This window comes from Pieris brassicae, chromosome 5 (genome assembly GCF_905147105.1).
Source record: "Pieris brassicae chromosome 5, ilPieBrab1.1, whole genome shotgun sequence".
In the NCBI taxonomy this organism is placed as follows: domain Eukaryota; kingdom Metazoa; phylum Arthropoda; class Insecta; order Lepidoptera; family Pieridae; genus Pieris; species Pieris brassicae.
Window position 1 is genome coordinate 15,021,983 of NC_059669.1, and position 18,191 is coordinate 15,040,173.

Here is an 18,191-nt window from a genome sequence, read left to right on the forward strand (position 1 = left end):
AAGAAAGAATATTTTTGTGAAAATCATCTTGTCATTAAACTATGTTTACAAGTACATGGCGTTTTATTAATAGATATAATATAGTGTAAGCTCCATGTAACGTACCCCAATGTAAGGAAGAATTTCCTAAAGCGTCGACATCAATTGGCTTTGGTTGGTTTATATAGTCTTCCATACAATTATACACTCTACACAGCATAACACCCACTCTCAATAACGACAACAATTGATTAATAAAGTACCTTTTGAGTTGCTAAAATTAAAAACTGCTCAGCTGTGAAAGTTCTTTTGTCGCTATATTTTCCTAGCCCGCAATAAACTCGACTTTCATGCATCATGCATACGAACTTTTTTAAGAAATTCGTTCTTTTATTTACAAATTGGGATTGCTTGCACGTTGTTGACCACGTCTAATAAACAGGAGTCATGGATTATATATACCATTTTCTTCTCTCCATTAAACACTTTATAACGGAATAAAATGCAGAAACCTTCTTCAGAATACAGTGTCGTTATAGCAGCCATTTTGCGCGCGCTTTCATAGTGGACGCACAGTGACGAAAATTGATAACGCATCATTTTGATACGGATTTCTTAATCGATGAAATTCAAGTTTAGAGTTCTTGCAAGATCTGGTATGCGTAACAACATTCATATCTTGTAAATAAATGATTTCAGATAGTTATGTTATACTTGTCTGGACATAGGAAAGGAATGAAAAAGAAAACAATTTTCATTTCTATTATTTATTTTCAGTTTGATTTTTTCATTAATAAGATTATATTACAATATAGTAATTATTGATAATAATTATTAAACCTACAAGTCGATTGTGTTATTTAAATATATAACAAAAAAACAACGGTGCTAGAGGTCGAGCGTACACGTCCGTCACAATGGCTCGCACCTTGTCGCACCTAGTACTTAATATTGCTACCTACCTGTTCGTGGTCTATACAATGGTAAAATATAAAAAAAATTAGTTACAATGTACATAATACGTGAACGCTAACTACAAGTTTGGTACTTCTATAATTAATTTGTCGCTCAGACAGTGATGTAGATCTAAATCTAAGACAGCAGTGGTGGGGAAGGGAATGGAGGTACGCATTTGCCTACGTGCGGTATAAAATTACTTCGTGCACGTCTAAATGTACTCGCACGCGAAGCCGATAGCGAAAGCCTAACTACAAATACCGACCAACTGTCGCGCAAGCCGACACCTCGCAAATCAATTCCTTCGTGCTTCTAACACCTCGGAGAGTACAATGATGGCCTCAAAAATCTCGAATCTACCAAAAATCACTGGACTCGAATTCGCAAATAATCATTCGGATGTTGTTGACGTGAGGGACCACCAGTGCACTCTATAGGACTTTCCACAAGAGACAAGATGACCACAAAGTTAGGCTGATTATTGTCATTTATTGGTCAGTGGGGTTTGGGGCTAACATATGCACTGCGATAATCGCTTAAATACAACATGTACACAATATACCTCTCGTATATAAATTAATACTAACAGACTCAAATAAGACATTATCACATCGTGTGATGCTTACAAATGTGATAAACATATTAACTAAATTTGGGTATTTATGACTAAAATCGGCGTTAAATTAAATAGTCGTCTATACATGACTGGTAAGCTTAGGTGTCTCTACACCTCTAGGAAAAGCACATCGTACTTTCATTGTACACAAACATACGCGCACCTTACTCTATCTAAAGTTAATTATTATATATTATTGTTCTTTATGTACAGACGCCGCCCGCGACCCGTAAGGCGAATTTCTCGTTATTTACAAAACGTGTCCGAAAAGACTAAAATATGCTCGGATGCTCTTTTGAAGGACGATAAATGGCAGTAACACAGCACCTGTGCTTAATAAAAAATTGTCTAAAAACTTAATAGGCCAAAGAAATCAGTCCGAAAATTGTACCTAAAGTAAACTAATGATATGAATTTAAAATTTTGACTATCTAGATAACGCGGGACGCGGACGCCTTAACTTATAATGCCTTTTGTCAAACTTAAGCGTACAACATTCCAACAAGATCGTGAGACCACACGTGGATGTATTTTGTCAGTTTTTGTATGTGGCAAGTTTTTAACGATCTTCCGTCTATCTGTTTGACTATTTGTTCATTGTCATACACCCAATGTTAAATGATGCCTAATAATAGCCCTTTGCGAACACCATTACATGAAAAATTGGCTAAAACTATGCGACATAATACACGATTGATAGAACTATCAGAACAATGTCTCGAGAATAAATTGTTGAAAGACATTTGTATAAAAAATTCAGTATTTGACATTTTGATGTTAGAATATATCTTAGAGTATAGAAAATTCGGTACAAATGCTTGTATACAATTTGTTGCTCGACGACGGAGCAATCCCGGCTTCGTTGTTCTAGTGATTTATAGTTGGACGGTGCAATTTTGATCCGCGTGCAATATGGATGGTTCGCCATAATCCGAAATTATCATCAATTGACTATGTTAATTTTTAAGCCTAGATCGACGAAGCCGATTTAAAATTACTAAAAGCGTCATTTTCACGTCATCCATCACACTAATATACAAAGACGTAACAGTAAACAATCCTAGTTAAACTCGAAAAAAAATACAAAACATCGTCAAAAGCGACCGATCCACAAAAATTACGTGTTAACTTAAGAAGCCCCCGAAATTTAAATACTGACGATTTTTGGAAGACAAATAAAATTTACAAAATTATGAAGGTAGTTTTACAATCTCAAAAAAAGAAGGGTAGGTACAATTATCTGAACTTTGGCACGCTATGGCAATAAGCAACATGTGCTTCTAAAATTAAACATGCAACTACATTTTAACGGTTATAAATCTGTGACAAGTTTTTATAATAAAGAATGTTTAGTTACACAAACTCTAGATTTTAAGAGTTATCTCTTTACGTGTGTAAATATTATAGATAATCTTTATTTTAAAATTAGAGCATAGATGGGAATTATAACATATTATGACATACTATCGAGTTTTAAAAATCGTTCAACATAGTATTTAAACTACAAATAATGTTTACTACCCTTCAATATTTGAGGAACGGGAGGGCTTACAACAAAAGCTTTATTTCCAACCAACAGAACTTACCTGCCGTAAGTTGTTAATTGGAATCGAAAATGTACCGTTGGACTTATAGTTATAGTTAATAATACCGTTATAACCCTGTATGGTTGTGTAGCAACGGAACGAAATGCGAAAGGAATTTGAGACAAAAGACTCCCTTTGAATATTAAAAACTTGAGCTACGACTTCTACGATTATGTCTTTCAAGATTCCGAATATAGTCTAGTTTAAGCTAAAAGTTTAACTTTCGCATTTATAGGTTATCCGGTGAATTCCCACTGTTAGGATTTGGGAATTCTGAAGCTAGAGGCAAGTATTATCTATCTAAAGGGTGTAACAGTCTCAGTTTACAGCGATCCGGCCGGGAAGCTGGCTGAAGAGTTGCTGTGTGCGAGGGAGAGCATCGAACCCGAAAGAGACTGCTCTTCTTCACCGTAACCCTCTCGGCTGCCTTCTGCTATTGCCATTGCACTGAGGAAGGGACATATGTTACTTTTTTAGTGTACTTAGGGTAAGATTCTATATCGAGATTTAGTCATTAGTATGACTTCCGCAAGTCAAAAACGAATTGAATTTTTACATATGGTAGTCATTTTACGTCCTAATCCTCGAATATACGTAAAAAAACGGTCTCATTTATTTTTTTAATGTTGCCTATACAAAATATATAATGACTATTTAGATAAAATTTCACAATAAAATATAGGCATCATAGGCAATATAGACTTTTAGCATTATTCATAACTAAATATAATATAATGCGACTGACATGAAAAGCTAAAAAATTCGCGATGGTAAAACTTTTTTATGACCATTATTTACTATATGAAATTATTAGTCATTCAGTAATTTTAAAGAAAAAAACATATATTTAAATAAATTAATGGTGAACTTACCTGAAGCCAAGACGAGCGCTCTCACTGTCAAACTGTTCAAGTTCCCTCTCGTGTCGCTCGTGCAACATGCGCGTGCGCTCACCGCGCTCTGCTAGGAACTGCGCACACTCAGACTCCATCTAGAATATATGTCATTGAATATTTAAAATACGAAATAACTCTTTCGAATTGATCTATTCATTTCAATTTAGTTTAGTTTATAGTTAAAAATACTGAATCGAATTCTAAATCAATAATGGCTCTTACAACTGCAACTAGTTTAAGAATAGTACAATTGGATTTGACCTATAGCTGAATTAATTTAACACTTTTGTATCACACTTAACAAAAAGTTAGTAATAATTTAGTCACAAACGATAAGATAACCATAAAGAGGGGAGGGACATGTTAAATATACCTTTTGCTCCAACAAGGCGCGTCTCACAGCGACTCTCTCCTCGAGTTCCCGTCTCTCCCTGTTGCGTTGTGCTTCTGCCTGCATCTTGCTCTTACTCTGGTAAGCACTCAACATGTCTAACTCATGCTCAAGCTGCATCTTGAGCTGCTGACACTCCATCTGACAATGAAAAATAAGGGTTTTGAATTCAAACAGAACACCCTCCGCACATTTTTTATTATTTAGATTTGAGATTAGGACGAAAACACAAAGTATTTCATTTACATTTTTCATTTTAATCTTTACATTTACACTCATCAGGCTAATAAACATATTAAATGAGCTTGTGTTGTTCCTGGGTCCATGGGTTTTTTTTTATATAACAGGAAATAGACGGGCAGGAGGCTTACCCGATGTTAATTGATACCGTCGCCCATGGGCACTCACACTGCCGGCCTTTTAAGAATTGTACGCTCATTTATTGAAGGACCCTAAGTCGAATTGGTTCGGAAATATTTTAGTTGGGCAGCTGGTTCCACAAACTTGGGGGCGTGGCTAAAACTGCCTTAAAAAACGAGTAGCACCGGCGATATAGGTAATCGCCATACTTATAAAAATAAGATTACTAACATGAGAAAAATGTACAATCTCAGCTCCTACCAAGCTTATTGCATAAAGTAATGGAAGCCAGCCAAGAATTAAAAGAAGCTGTATTATATTAAATTAAAACTTGGGTATAGTTCCCTACAAGAAATTGTTTAATTCAATCACTTGACATGTCATACTTAAGAACATAACATAAATCTTAACAAAATATATTTCGGTTGTAAATTGTGAAAAGTAATTCAAAATAATAAAATCCTAACCATTTGGCTCTCATCGAGTCGCACCGTCTGCTTTTGCAGCATCTCACTAATACTCTGGTCGTACTGCTCCCCCAACAACACCAGCTTGCGTCGTTTCTCGTCTTTCAGGGATTTAATCACTTCTTTCTGTTGTTCCTGGAATGTTAAAGTTATATTTAGACTATGCCGTGTGAATTTTACTGTAGAGAAATTATCAAACTTTAATTGTGCAAACACATTTCACTAGGTTAGTATGTGTTCGTCTGATCATATTGCAACTATTTATTTCACGCTAAAAAATCAATACCAATTAAATTTTAAACATTGTAAATAGACAAGTTTATCAAAAAGGTATACTTTCCATTGTCATTCATATTTCAGTACATCAATATTGATAAATTCAATACCTATATAAAATAAATCTTCGGCAATTTTTTTAAAGAACTAATAAGAAAATAATAGTAATATTTGAACACACCTTTGGCGTCGTCTGTAATATCTGCGCCTTGAGAGCTTTGTACTGACGCGTCTGTATTTTGCATGTCTCTCGGAATTGCTTTCGGATCTGCATTTCTTTTTGCTGAAAATATAATAAATAGTGTTATCGTAATTTTTTTGGTACTACTACTACTACTTCAATATTGTTTCAAGTTCATCAGATTGCCTAGAGGAGACGGCATGCTCGCGGCAAGGCTTTCAGATAATTTAACTTTACCAACAAAATGCATATATTTTTTTTCAATAAACGATAAAAATAATCTTATACCTTAAGACTCTTGGGCTGTTGTTTGAGCTGCAGCGCATGCTTCTTGCGTAGTTCATGTTCCGCTCGCTGCATGTAATCACGCTGGTTTGCAAGTTCCGTTGCGTGTTGGTTTGATAACTGTTCCTCTCTGTAATAGATACCTTTGTTTCACATGCATATTCATAAGTCACCAGATAGGACACATAGTTAAAGTAAATTAAAAAACGACTTTTGTGGAAATTATTAAAAATACATGAGACCGTACAAAATTGTTTCCTTTTTATACTATAATAACTACTTCTTTGTATATATTCAAAAAATATGAATCCATACAACACAAAATGTTGTGATTAAATTTGTTATTATATGCTCACCTCAAAGCATGAACACCCTTTTGTTGCCTATATTCCAACTCTTGCGTCTTCTCATGGTGACGTAGAAGCATTGCGTGCGCTTGCTCTAGCTGATGTTGGCGCTTATTTAGTTCCTACAAGACATAATGAATGTTATTAGAAAATACGGTTTCTACCTACCTAACACGTATATTTCTTTAACAATCTAATTTAATATATATAGAATTAACCTCTCTAAGCAGTTCCTGCTCCTTATGGTGCAAAGCCAGCATGCGCCTACGCTTGTACCGACGAAGCTCCAGTTCGAGGTACTCCCGCTGAGAGCGCACCATCCGGGCTTCATCGGCAGCTTCTGCTTGCTTCATGTTATCCTTCTGCGATCTATAACAATAAAAGTAATTTAAAATCATTAAATACTCCTATAGGGTTCATCTCCGCATATACGTATCGCAAAAACATTAAAAGCGATTTTGATGAAATCTTAAGATTAAAAAAAGCTATGCTTGACTGAAAAGATATAATAATAATATTGAGGATTATTTCTATACGACTTTTTAGTTATAACTAATTTGTGATTGAAGTGATAGGTACTTTAAAGTCAGGTTTCCTGGGAACACTGATAATTTTACATGAACGAATCGGTATTTAGAATTTAAGAATTATAATTTGTAATGAACGTCCATAGTGCCCTAGGCCTTACCCTACCGAGATACAGATATTGCATCACACATTATTATGAAAAACTGAATTACCAATTCTTCTCTTGGATAAATAAATGATGTATGTTACATCATTTCCGTAGTAAGAATATTTAAGTGCCATAAAATACTCACTGTAAGGTCGCATCCCGCTGTCTCTTAGGCGTCGCGTCATCCATGCTGAGTTCCTTTTTCCACCTCTCCTTGTTGGCCTTGTACTCCTTTTTGCGTTGCGCTTCGAAGGCCTTCTTGTCTTGCTCCTGCCGCGCCGTGATATCTTTTACCAATTTCTTCTCAGCAGCCGCGTTCTGTTTTTGCTTACGCTCGAGTTCTTGAACGTGTTTAGTCTAAAAAAATTGAAATTAATGATTTTTATTTGATATGATTTTTGAAATCGTCGCAAATATGAAACGTACATTTCGTTGAAAAAAGGTTGGCTCTAGGCGGAAATTCAACAGTGGATCAATTACATAAATTTACGCTAGTCTACTTTTTTCGCCAGGAGCACAATATTTTGTGTTTCGTTTTGTTTAAAAGGCACCAAATAAACTTGTAACAAATTAATGTAATGAGATTTTTTTTAAATTAACAATGTAGTATGAGAATTGTTAGTATTGCGCCCAAAGAGGGAAGAGCTTTAATACTTTAATAGCGGTTAATACTTTTAATACTATCATGGAGGTACAGCTCTTTGAAAATAATATTTTATCCTCCCTTATAAATACTTTAAATTCTTCTGCCATACCTGCAATCTTTCTAGATCTCTAGAGAGCTGTTGTAACAAGGCATCATATTCCCGGTCAAGTTGAGCCTTGTGAGCGTCAACATCTGCCTTGCATCGCTCTTCGAGCTTCAAGAGAGCAGCTTGATGCTCACGACGCATGCGCTTGTAGCCTGACATTTGTTCATGCATCTCCTGTAAGAAACACACAATATTTAATTAATTTGGGTGCATACTAAAATACCTACTAAGCTAAGAATCATTTTCTGGCATGACATGGCTTAGAATTCTTTGTATATCAATAAAACCGTCATTTATAATCTGTGAAAGAGAAACGGCGACACTATTTCCTTTTTTTACAAAATATTATCTTTTATTTATATTTTTCCATTTTAAGTACCAAGAACTAACTACTATGACGTAACAGTACTCTTAAGATAACAAAAAAATAACTTAGCAACTCTCAAATCTGCAAATAAATTTATAATTAAAATTATAAATTATATAAAACTGTTCCTAAAGCCTTGCTAAGCTATTGAATTAATTTTCAGTGAAGTTAAAAGAAATAAGAGTGACGAAACATTTATTACCTATTTCAAGATATGCATATTCATGTATAAGAGTCTAAACCAGAATATAAAACATAAATAAAGTTGAAAAAGTATACGATTATTCGTATTTGTTAATAATTAGTATCGGTTTGCTATATTTTATTGAAATTGAACCTTAGCCTAGCTTTTGACTATTTAAGTCTATAAAATTAGTTCAGCGGGAACCTATGGGGATTACTTTTGTATGTCAAAATGCAGTACTTTTCTAACATAACACAATTACCTCTTCCACTATGAATATGCCTAATTTTAGAGGCTAAACCAATATCGTTCATAATTTGTAGGTAGTAAAATATAATTACCTGATTATGTTCCTTCTGTTGTTTGGTAACAATACTGGTAGTCCGTATCGTTGCGAAGTTGTTTGCGCCGTGTTCCGATATCAACGATATTGCCGCAGACACGTTATTACTAACTCCTGAATAGAAAATAATTGTCTTATTCTCCAAGGATAACGTAAAACATAAATTCACATAAACAGAAATTTCTTTGAAACAGTCAATGTATTTGGTACATATATTTAGAATGGTAGGCGGTTTCGAAAGATACGAGTTCCTGATTTTAAACAATTTTTAATATTAAACAACATATTTCATAAATAATTTGAAATTATTCGCATGAGGTAGATTTTGTTCGTGTTATTATCGTAATTATTTTTAACGTAATAGCCACATCCTGTATTTCAAATCCTGCCGGAACAGTTCAGCTACTTTTAGGCCTTCAACTACATATAACATCCTTCCAATTTAAATGTCAGGTGAAAGTTGTTAGCTTATTCTATAATAATAAATATGGTTTACACATTTATAAAACGAGTTATTTATCTTTCTGTGTGTCGTCTCATCGTCCCCATTTATGGAGATATTAATGGAAACCTATATATATATATATATTGAATATATATATGTATGAAAAACCTATATATATATATATATATATATAGGTTTTTCATACATAATATTTCTTTATTTTAAGTCGGAATATCTAAAACCTACATTTGTACATTGGCTGCGTATTATTTGTACATTGGCATCCGAAACATGAGAATTTCCACTTTCATCATGAGATATTGACTCTTCCCTATGCAATATTATATATTCACCGCAAGCAAAACTCACCCCTATGCGTCTGCCGCCGCTGCGTGTTGCGGTTATCATCTCCCGCGTCGTGCCACGTGGACGGAGCGTTCACGTACTCCCGATACTCGTTGGCCTGCCTCTCCCTCTCCCTCTCGCGTTGGGCTTCCCTAATAGCCTCTCTATTCGCGTAGTCATCGCTATACCCCTCATCGCCGAGTGAATCGCGATTAGCGTAGTCTCGAAGCACTTCGCGATTCACGTAGTCGTCGGCCGAATCGTCTCTGCGTACACACCAACATGAATTATACCATTTACGTGCGCGTTTGCGTGCGATTGTACGTGCTCTGTAAGGAAATACGTTACTAGTGCAAGAGGTGCGGTCGCAAGCGTCTATAGATTGGTTGATATTTAAATGTACGACAAATAATAGTAATCAATAATCTAAGCAACGTACAATGCTGCTAACTTACGACCCTAATTTCCTACGATAATTCCGTTAATTTATCAATTTTAAAATTTTGCAAAATGCATTAATCTATATTACAATTTTTTTTCAAACATTAAGAATATACTTGAAAAACTGTGATATTTCTTGTTGCATTCTGTCAAAAATTTGAAAAAATGTCAACTAGTCGTTTAGAAAAAGAGTTTAAATAAAGGATCTACATCTAGAACTACCGTTTAAGAAAAAAGAAAGCAAAAGGCTGTAATACAGAATATAAAAAGAACTTTCCAGACATTAAATGTGATTTTAAAAAACAAAATCCTCTCAAAACTGTTTCATACGTTCTAATATTTAAGATGTTATTAACTTTCTTAGAAAATATATTTAACTGGTTTTTGTTACATACTGTATACAGTTTAGTACGACATGCTCTAATAAGGATAAAAAGGTACCTCGATTGATGACATGGTTGGTGATTATATTGCTGATACACAGGCTGTTGTTGATTCTGATGATTCGCGTTCATCTAAAAAATATTATAACTTTATTTACAAAGCAAATTCTAAATAATGAATGAGTGTTCCATTAGACATTCTGTCTGACATCATTTTTTATTTATAAAAAACAGGCTTGTGTTAATAATATTTAAGAGTCTGTTCCAAGCTTAGATTGATAAGTGATTGATTGCTTGATAGATTAAATATCGGCAAATTCAATATTATTTTAAATAAATTTTATGCTTGCTTGCATAAGGTTTACTTACAGCGTGAGGTCTTCTTCTAAGACTACCGGAAGATGAGCTTTGGCTGGAAGCTCCTGCCGCACTATGTTCTGATGTAGCAGAGTTTGACTTGGAACTATCACCACCCGATGGCTCCTCTGGCGCTTCTTCGCTGTCTCCTGATAATTTTAAATATTGAATAACAAAATGGTACAAAGCTTTGTAAACTAAAACATACAATAAGTCTCTTTACCAGGATTCATCCTAAGTGAATTAATTACAATAATTATATTGTGTATAGACAGAAAAATGTGTCTCAAAATTAAAGTTAAATTAAACTTTCACAAACACACAAGGCAAAATCTGTGTCTGAGAATTAGTGTGTGGGATGAAGTACTGTGTGTAATAGAAGATTTGACAGAAATACACCCAAAATATTCATAAAAATGTTTTTTTTTCCACTAACTTGGTAATGTTTTGGAGCAGATAGGACTTCATGAAACTCACCAATTGCACTCTCATTATCCCCATCGACCATGAGAATCTTCTTCATCTTGCGGTAGTTCAGGTTATCCAAATCTCTTACAGCGGCTTTTGTCCTTTGTATCAAGTCAACCAGGACAGTTGGTGAACGTGGCCTCGTAATATAGGGATGCGAAAGAAGCCTGGTGGAAGATGGCCTGTCTTGGGCATTCTTTTGAAGACACGCCTCGACGAAGTAGCGGAATGTGTCCGTCCATTCCGGGGCCTGGAAAAAGTTTTTTTTACTAAATAATATGGTATTTATTGATGATGAGATTTTTCCACCTAATAGTTTTTTTTATTTAATAAATTTTATTCCATCTTACATTTCGACCTAAGAGAAAATTAACTTAAACAAAATTATGCATGTTTCTAAAGTATTACAATTCTGTATTATTTTATTATATATATTTTTTTAATATTCCTCCAACATTTTTAACATTAGTCGAAATGTTACATACATTAATTTAAGTTTACAATATGACTACGCATCAAAAGGAAGACAAAAAATATCTGGCATGTCAGGTAAAACGTCGATATAGTTTTATAATTGTAAATTCAACTTATTTAATTATTATAAAAGATCTGGTGTTACCAGTGATACCACTTTAGAAGATATGATTGTAGATGCAGACCGAAAGATTAAATATTTTCTACTCACCGACAGAGCAGGGGAGTCATTCTGCGCAATGTGATAAAGTGCTGACATCGCGTTCATGTTAAAATATGGCGGTTTTCTCTCCGCCAACTCGATACATGTTATACCGAGTGACCATACATCCACCTTGAGAAATACAAAACATTTTAAATTTCTTCCCCAAAACTGTACTTCATCCATGAATGGGAGAGGTTATAAAATAATTAAACATAAACTGTACGGTGCTACAAGCCGTAACGGATCTCCTCTGATCACTTTTCGTTTTGTGTCTAAGATAAACCAAATATATGAATATTATATAAATGACATCTATCAATAATGAAGGAACATCTTCGAAACAACAATTACTCACTTTTCCATCATACTGCCCCTCGTCCATGGCTAAAATGACTTCTGGGGCCATCCAGTAGGGCGTGCCTACAAAACTATTGGCCGGGCATTTAATGCTGGCGCTTCCGAAGTCAGCGAGCTTTACAGTTCCATTCTCCGTAAGAAGAATATTTCCCGCTTTGATGTCACGATGTATTCGACCGAGGCTGTGTAAGTAAGATAAACCACATACTACACCCTCACATATTGCAGCTATTTCTTCTTCGCGTAGTGGTCGCTTGTGCACCTGTAACAAAAATAACTCTCGTCAAGCGTCTAGTGGACGGATTAGATAATTGTAAGGTAGATTTTCCAATTACAATTAATATTGTATATTAGGAAAATAAGTTATTTTACATTAACTTAATATAATTAATTTATGGTCTCCAGCATTGGAACTGCTATTAGAAAAAAAACGATGTGGATAAGTATGTGGCTGGAATGAATGAAATAATGTTATAAACGAATCCTCCTCGAAACGAAAACTTGGAACAAAAAATATAATTTTTTTTATTATATTAATTTAACATAATTAATATGCAGCTTTAAATTAAGTATCTTTTAAACATTAATCTCACAGCTTCTACTAATGTACAAGCTGTCGCAATCTATTATATTAATGTAATATGCCGAAAATTATCTTACTTATCTATTACTTATTAATTATCTTACTGATATTGTTTGTACCAAAGAAAATACAATGACTATGCGAACTTTATTAATCATAATTTAATAAGCACTTCAATCCAAATTAATAAAAACGGTAGGAAGTTATTTACTTATTAAGAAGCCCGGCCGCTGTATTTCTGTTTACCTTCTGTACGTGAAAATTAAAATAAAAGTCTTTAACTTTACGTCTGTCAAAGATTTTCTATAACAAATTAGCTTGTGTTAGAGGCTGTGTGGCCTGTATATATTAAGGGATGTTTATTAACTTTTTTCTATAATCAATACTTTTTCAATAGTTAGGATGTGTGAGTATTCCGCTGACGATAGTTGATATGAAAGATTCTTAAGATTCCTAATTAAGTTGGAAGTTGGTAAGATGTATTTCTGTCTATATCACTGACAACTTACATAACCATCAAAAGATTAAGTCACAGAAAAATCGGTAAACAAAAAGGTTATATAACAAATATCTCAATAATATTACCTTGAGATATAATTAGAACTAATTAAAGTGGTACGTAAACACTTGTGGCCTATTCTGTATTGGGGTAACTAATTTCGTCGAAATGTAAGTCTTCAAAACTTACACAATTTAAATAAAAAAAACTTTACTTTTAAGAACGCCATTTATATAAAAACATGTTCATTGTATTGAAATTATTTAATTATACTCGTTATTCACAATGAAAGCAATGTAATCTTGTCATAACTACACTATATTTAACAAAGTGTGTGAAACTTTGCTCGTGTCTGCCTCTGGGTTAAAAGATTGATACCATTTAGATAATAAAGAAAATCTATAAAGCAGACACCCAGGTCATGTTGCATTATCACAGGAGGTAGATGTAAAAAGCTCTACTAAATCATTTGCTTGTAGCTGAAATTGTATCCATAAAATTAATTAGAACACCCTAAATACAAAAAAATTGGCAGACATTTTACTTACTGGCTTTTACCATTACAGTTCATTGTAGTCTGCGAATCTGAGGAAAAGCGGGTATTATGACTAATGGCTATGCGTGCGCGCTTGTATGTGTGTGTACATTATTAATTTCAATTAATATTTTGTAACCCTAGACTTCATTTAAGCTTGGGTCAACCAAGTTTCTATTAAGAAAAATTCAAATGGACTTTTGGAATATAAGTGGCCTGGGTGTCAGCCTCAATGATGTTTTTTTTTAAAGCAATATAAACAACAGTCAAAGGCACACACAAACAAATAATATAGCACCCTGTTTTATCGATACTTTTGACGTGCTCTTAATAGAAAACGTAGCGCAACGATGTTGGCAGATTATTTTTCTGCCATCATTCACAGGGGTTTTTACACGAACACTGCAGGTCTGCCAAGCGCGCATTTCAGATATATATTTTTTAATTATAAAAAATCTTTAAAAATGTTTAACTTCAAGTCTCTAACTTAGTCAAAGTTTTTTTTTTTTTTTTCATTTTGACAAGGTTTCTAAACTTCGGCCCTTAATGCAGACAGAAGCAAATGATATAGAATACCCGTTTAGTGCCAGCGGTGGTCCTTAATTTTCCTTATAGTATAATTATCGCTATTTAAAGTCTGCCACATGAGCCATATAAATATTTGGCTCATCAGATCCCTAGCTATATTATAGAACTGGTCACTGAGCTGTATCACATATTCATATTTCATTAGTAGAAACAATGCTCAAAATAATATACTTACACGTACTGTAAGTCTAATAAGGGCTACGCTAGCCTTGACTTATTCCATATTATCTCCAAAAGCATATTTTTGAAGGAAATAAGCAAATCGTACTTCGATTTGCTTACTTAATACTTGCTTGCTTAATAATACTTAATAATGATTAATATTAAGATCACCTAAAACGCATACACACGCACTTACACATTACCACACATACACATACCTCAACAAGTAAATTATTAGTATATTGTATTTGTTAGTAATAATATTCGTATATATGTTGTAATCCGTCTAAGCTATATTTTTATAAAGAAGTTTAAATATTATCTTTAAAAAAAACAACTGCTTACTTATAATTTATGAGTCGAAAGTGATTTAGAAACAAACAGCCAGACCGAAAATGATTTTGACCCTAAAGGGTTTGCAAAGTCAGCAAATCTCTGTTTATATTATAAAAAAGGCAGTTTACTACTTTAGTACCATGACTCAAATCTAAGGCAAAATTAACGAACAAAAGACAGTATTTATTGATTATAATGGGTCAGAAAGGTCATAGAAATAACGAAGAATTTCCCGATGACGTTAGAATAAGAAAATTGTCTCAGAACTGCAAACAATAACGAAAGCACGCGGACATGTAAACTTTTTCATATAAATCAATAAAAGCTACAAAAACTTTAACAATAGTTACATTTTCCCATACATGTTCTCTGTGCATATCGTGTTTTGCATAAGTGATGGCGACATTTATGGTAGTTTTACACAATTGCTTTTAGCTTAGGAAAAATTATAAATGTAATATAAAATTTACTTAATTTAACATGAAACTTCACAAGTCTCAGTTAATGAAATTACTCGACTTTGATGGTTTTGCCTTGTTATCCATACAATGAAGTGATTCCTTCCATATAAAGACAACTCTCTATAAAGTTACTAAATTCGCAATCCCGTCAGTGTCACTATATAGAGTTTACACTCTATTGTCTTTATTTACGCGATTATCACATTTTGGAAACATTATATTGACATTAATATATTGCAGAATTACTGTTAGAAGCCTCAATTGCCTAGCAAAACAGATAAGTATAAAAGCTTAAAATAAGCACCTTTGAAGAATACTAAGTTATACATGAATAAATGAAATAATATACAGTTAAAATCAATAAAACCTACCTCAATAATGTCAGAAGCTGAGCCAACACAGTACTCCATCACTAGCCATGCTGTATGCTCCCTCTTGTAACAGCCCTTGTATTCAATTGTATTAGGATGCTCCAATTGCTTAAGAAATCTAAAAAATATTAGTTTTATTGTCAACTAGTAAAAGATTCAAAAGAATCACTAATAAAATATTAAAGATACAATATGAAGTATTATGTAAGGCTAAACACTGGAATATTAAGATACAATGTAAAACCCAGTAGTAGTGAGTTTTAGAGAAATAATAATGTAACATTCACATTTGAAAGTTCTTAGAAGAAGACATATTTAATCTCAGTATTAAGATACTGTAATAATTTAATAAATTAATGTTTGTATAAAAAAATTGTTAATATTATTATAAAAACATACTTAATCTCTTTTAGAATATCTTGCCATTTTTCTTCACTTTGTTTTCCCAAATAAGACATCTTTTTAATGGCAACAATCTCTTTAGTGAGATTGCAGCGAGCATAGTACACTGCACCAAAGGATCCATGGCCAATTTCTCGTAGATCTTCAAAGATCTTCTCAGGATCATGTCTACTGAATAATTCTGCTATGTCAGGGTCTTTGAGACTGCCTGGTCGAGGCATTTTTATCTGCAAGATAGATGTTTAAGTACAGTTAAAAGTTATAGTATAAAAAAGTAAAGAAATGTCACCCTTAAATGAAGTAAGAAACATATCAGTGTCAGTAACTAAGTTAATATGAAGTAATAATAATCCAGTGCTACAACCCTAAATGTGTATTGGCAATAGAATACATCTGTTTCATAAGCCCTGTCTGACATGTCATTAAGTTTTAATTTGAGACAAACTGGTTGCCTCTCAATGTTTTGCTTCACCATTAGTTAATAGCCAGGTATTGAACCCACAACCTCAGAGATGAGAGTTTCATGCTGAAGGCAACTGTTTTTCCTTTTCTTTTCAACCAGAAGGACCAATCTAACATTTTTTAAATATAATATAAATTTTTGCCTTCCAGAAAATGGAATGCATTGGGCATTCATGATCAATAAGAATGTTAAAGTTTTCTTTAGATTTTGAGTTCAGCTCTTCTATCAATATAAATTTAACATAAAATACAGTTTCAATCAGTTATCAATATCACAGACAGATATATAAACCTTATACCAGTAGGGATCGCGAAAACACTATAATATTATCTCTTATCTCAAGACTTGATAACAATTTTTTTCCTCATTATTATGGAAAGAAAAGAATTTCAGTTGTAACTTACAGATTGCGGCAGCTGTGAGCCGGCAGTGTCCGTCAGTTAATAAGAACGCTTTTGCCGCCTAGGGCCATCCTCGGCAACCGCTATCTGCAAGTCGGAAATGATTCCGATAACACATCGCCATGTTTTCCTTCTACTTAATCGACATTCAAAACTTGTGGGCCATTCTAATATACATATGTCACATAGAACAATTCTCAAATGAGCCGTTTAAACTAAAACTAATCCAATTAATAAAACTTCGATGATAATTTTAACATACCTCAGGACATGTAGGTTCGGTACGACTTGTCACCAAGTTGTGCTGGGTCACCGCCCACCAATTTTCTCCGTGCATTAATCAATTTATATTTCACAAAACACTCCCTTTTGCTGCCGAAATTTAAAAGATTGCGAAATACCTGGCACTTACAATACAAAAATTCGCCTCAAAATGGCGTTGGGTAGTATAGAACGCGACGATTGCTTTTTGTTTCACTAGGCACGCACTGTATATTCAATCATCACTTTTTTTACACAATCGATAGTCACATCATCTTGTCTATTACTATAAGATTTAAAATTTAGGTTTCTTTGAATTTTTATTATTAATCTATTTACAACTTCCAGTAAAGACACACTGAAAATTAAAAAATAATTATTGCAGTGACTTTTGCTGATTGCTTTTTGGTTTTTTTTAATACGTGTGGGCAACACTGACAGTAAGGCCCTATTTAAAAAATACAAGGAGCTTAGACAAGATGCCTTTAGAGTGGTGTATGAACAAATTTGTCGACACACATTTAGAAAAGAAAAAAAAATCAATTTGGCTTTCAAAAGAACGGACCACATGTTGCCCTAGTACATATGAGTAATCTTAACTTTCGGGCTCGCAAAAGCTGAAAGTTACTTGACGCCTGTTAATAGTGGTTATAATAACCAGTGACTAATAAACTCTTAATAGTGACTATAAATATATTTCTTCTACATATATAACATACACTATATATGTATTACTACAAATAAATTATTACGTGGTACTTAGCTTGCACCTACCAAGGTTTGGATTTTCTGACATTTTTGAATTGTCTGTCTTCCGCTCCTGCTTTAAATTGTAACCTTAAATTACGTTTTCAAATTGTGGTTGAATACATAATATCCTTTTCAAAGTTGAATCACGTTTAATTCTACCCTCAGTACTCCATTTATTACTAAATTGTTTCTTAATTCTCTATAAATCCTCAAAAATAATTGTGTATCAATTATTATAAAA

General features: G+C 33.5%; 1 protein-coding gene across 3 annotated transcripts; it reads right to left on the minus strand.

Annotated features, from left to right (window-relative positions):
• Positions 1-796: 796 nt before the first annotated feature.
• LOC123709325 (serine/threonine-protein kinase Tao) lies at positions 797-17,621 on the minus strand. 3 transcript variants are annotated; one of them, XM_045660563.1, is made up of 21 exons: positions 17,202-17,621; positions 16,943-17,026; positions 16,073-16,302; positions 15,674-15,791; positions 12,137-12,400; positions 11,788-11,910; positions 11,112-11,352; positions 10,647-10,783; positions 10,336-10,409; positions 9,478-9,782; positions 8,662-8,777; positions 7,773-7,943; positions 7,163-7,374; positions 6,560-6,710; positions 6,351-6,463; positions 5,998-6,124; positions 5,710-5,811; positions 5,253-5,387; positions 4,408-4,566; positions 4,011-4,129; positions 797-3,585 (listed from the first exon to the last, which is right to left on the minus strand). In XM_045660563.1, the coding sequence occupies exons 3-21, from the start codon at positions 16,294-16,296 to the stop codon at positions 3,462-3,464; spliced, it is 3,015 nt and encodes a 1,004-aa protein (XP_045516519.1). In that variant the 5' UTR covers positions 16,297-16,302; positions 16,943-17,026; positions 17,202-17,621; the 3' UTR covers positions 797-3,461. The 3 variants fall into 3 exon arrangements, with proteins under 3 accessions (XP_045516519.1, XP_045516518.1, XP_045516517.1); XM_045660562.1 differs by lacking the exon at positions 16,943-17,026 and having other exon boundaries at positions 9,478-9,719; XM_045660561.1 differs by lacking the exon at positions 16,943-17,026.
• Between the last annotated feature and the right edge of the window lie 570 nt (positions 17,622-18,191).

Bases quoted from the DNA above. Each gene is read 5' to 3' on its own strand.
- LOC123709325 (XM_045660561.1), bottom strand. From the start codon at position 17,276: ATGCACGGAGAAAATTGGTGGGCGGTGACCCAGCACAACTTGGTGACA. The intron at 7,375-7,772 runs GTATGGCAGAAG...CAATTTTTTTAG, and splicing joins GAGATCTAGAAAGATTGCAG to ACTAAACACGTTCAAGAACT. The intron at 4,130-4,407 runs GTATATTTAACA...CATATATTCTAG, and splicing joins GCGCCTTGTTGGAGCAAAAG to ATGGAGTCTGAGTGTGCGCA.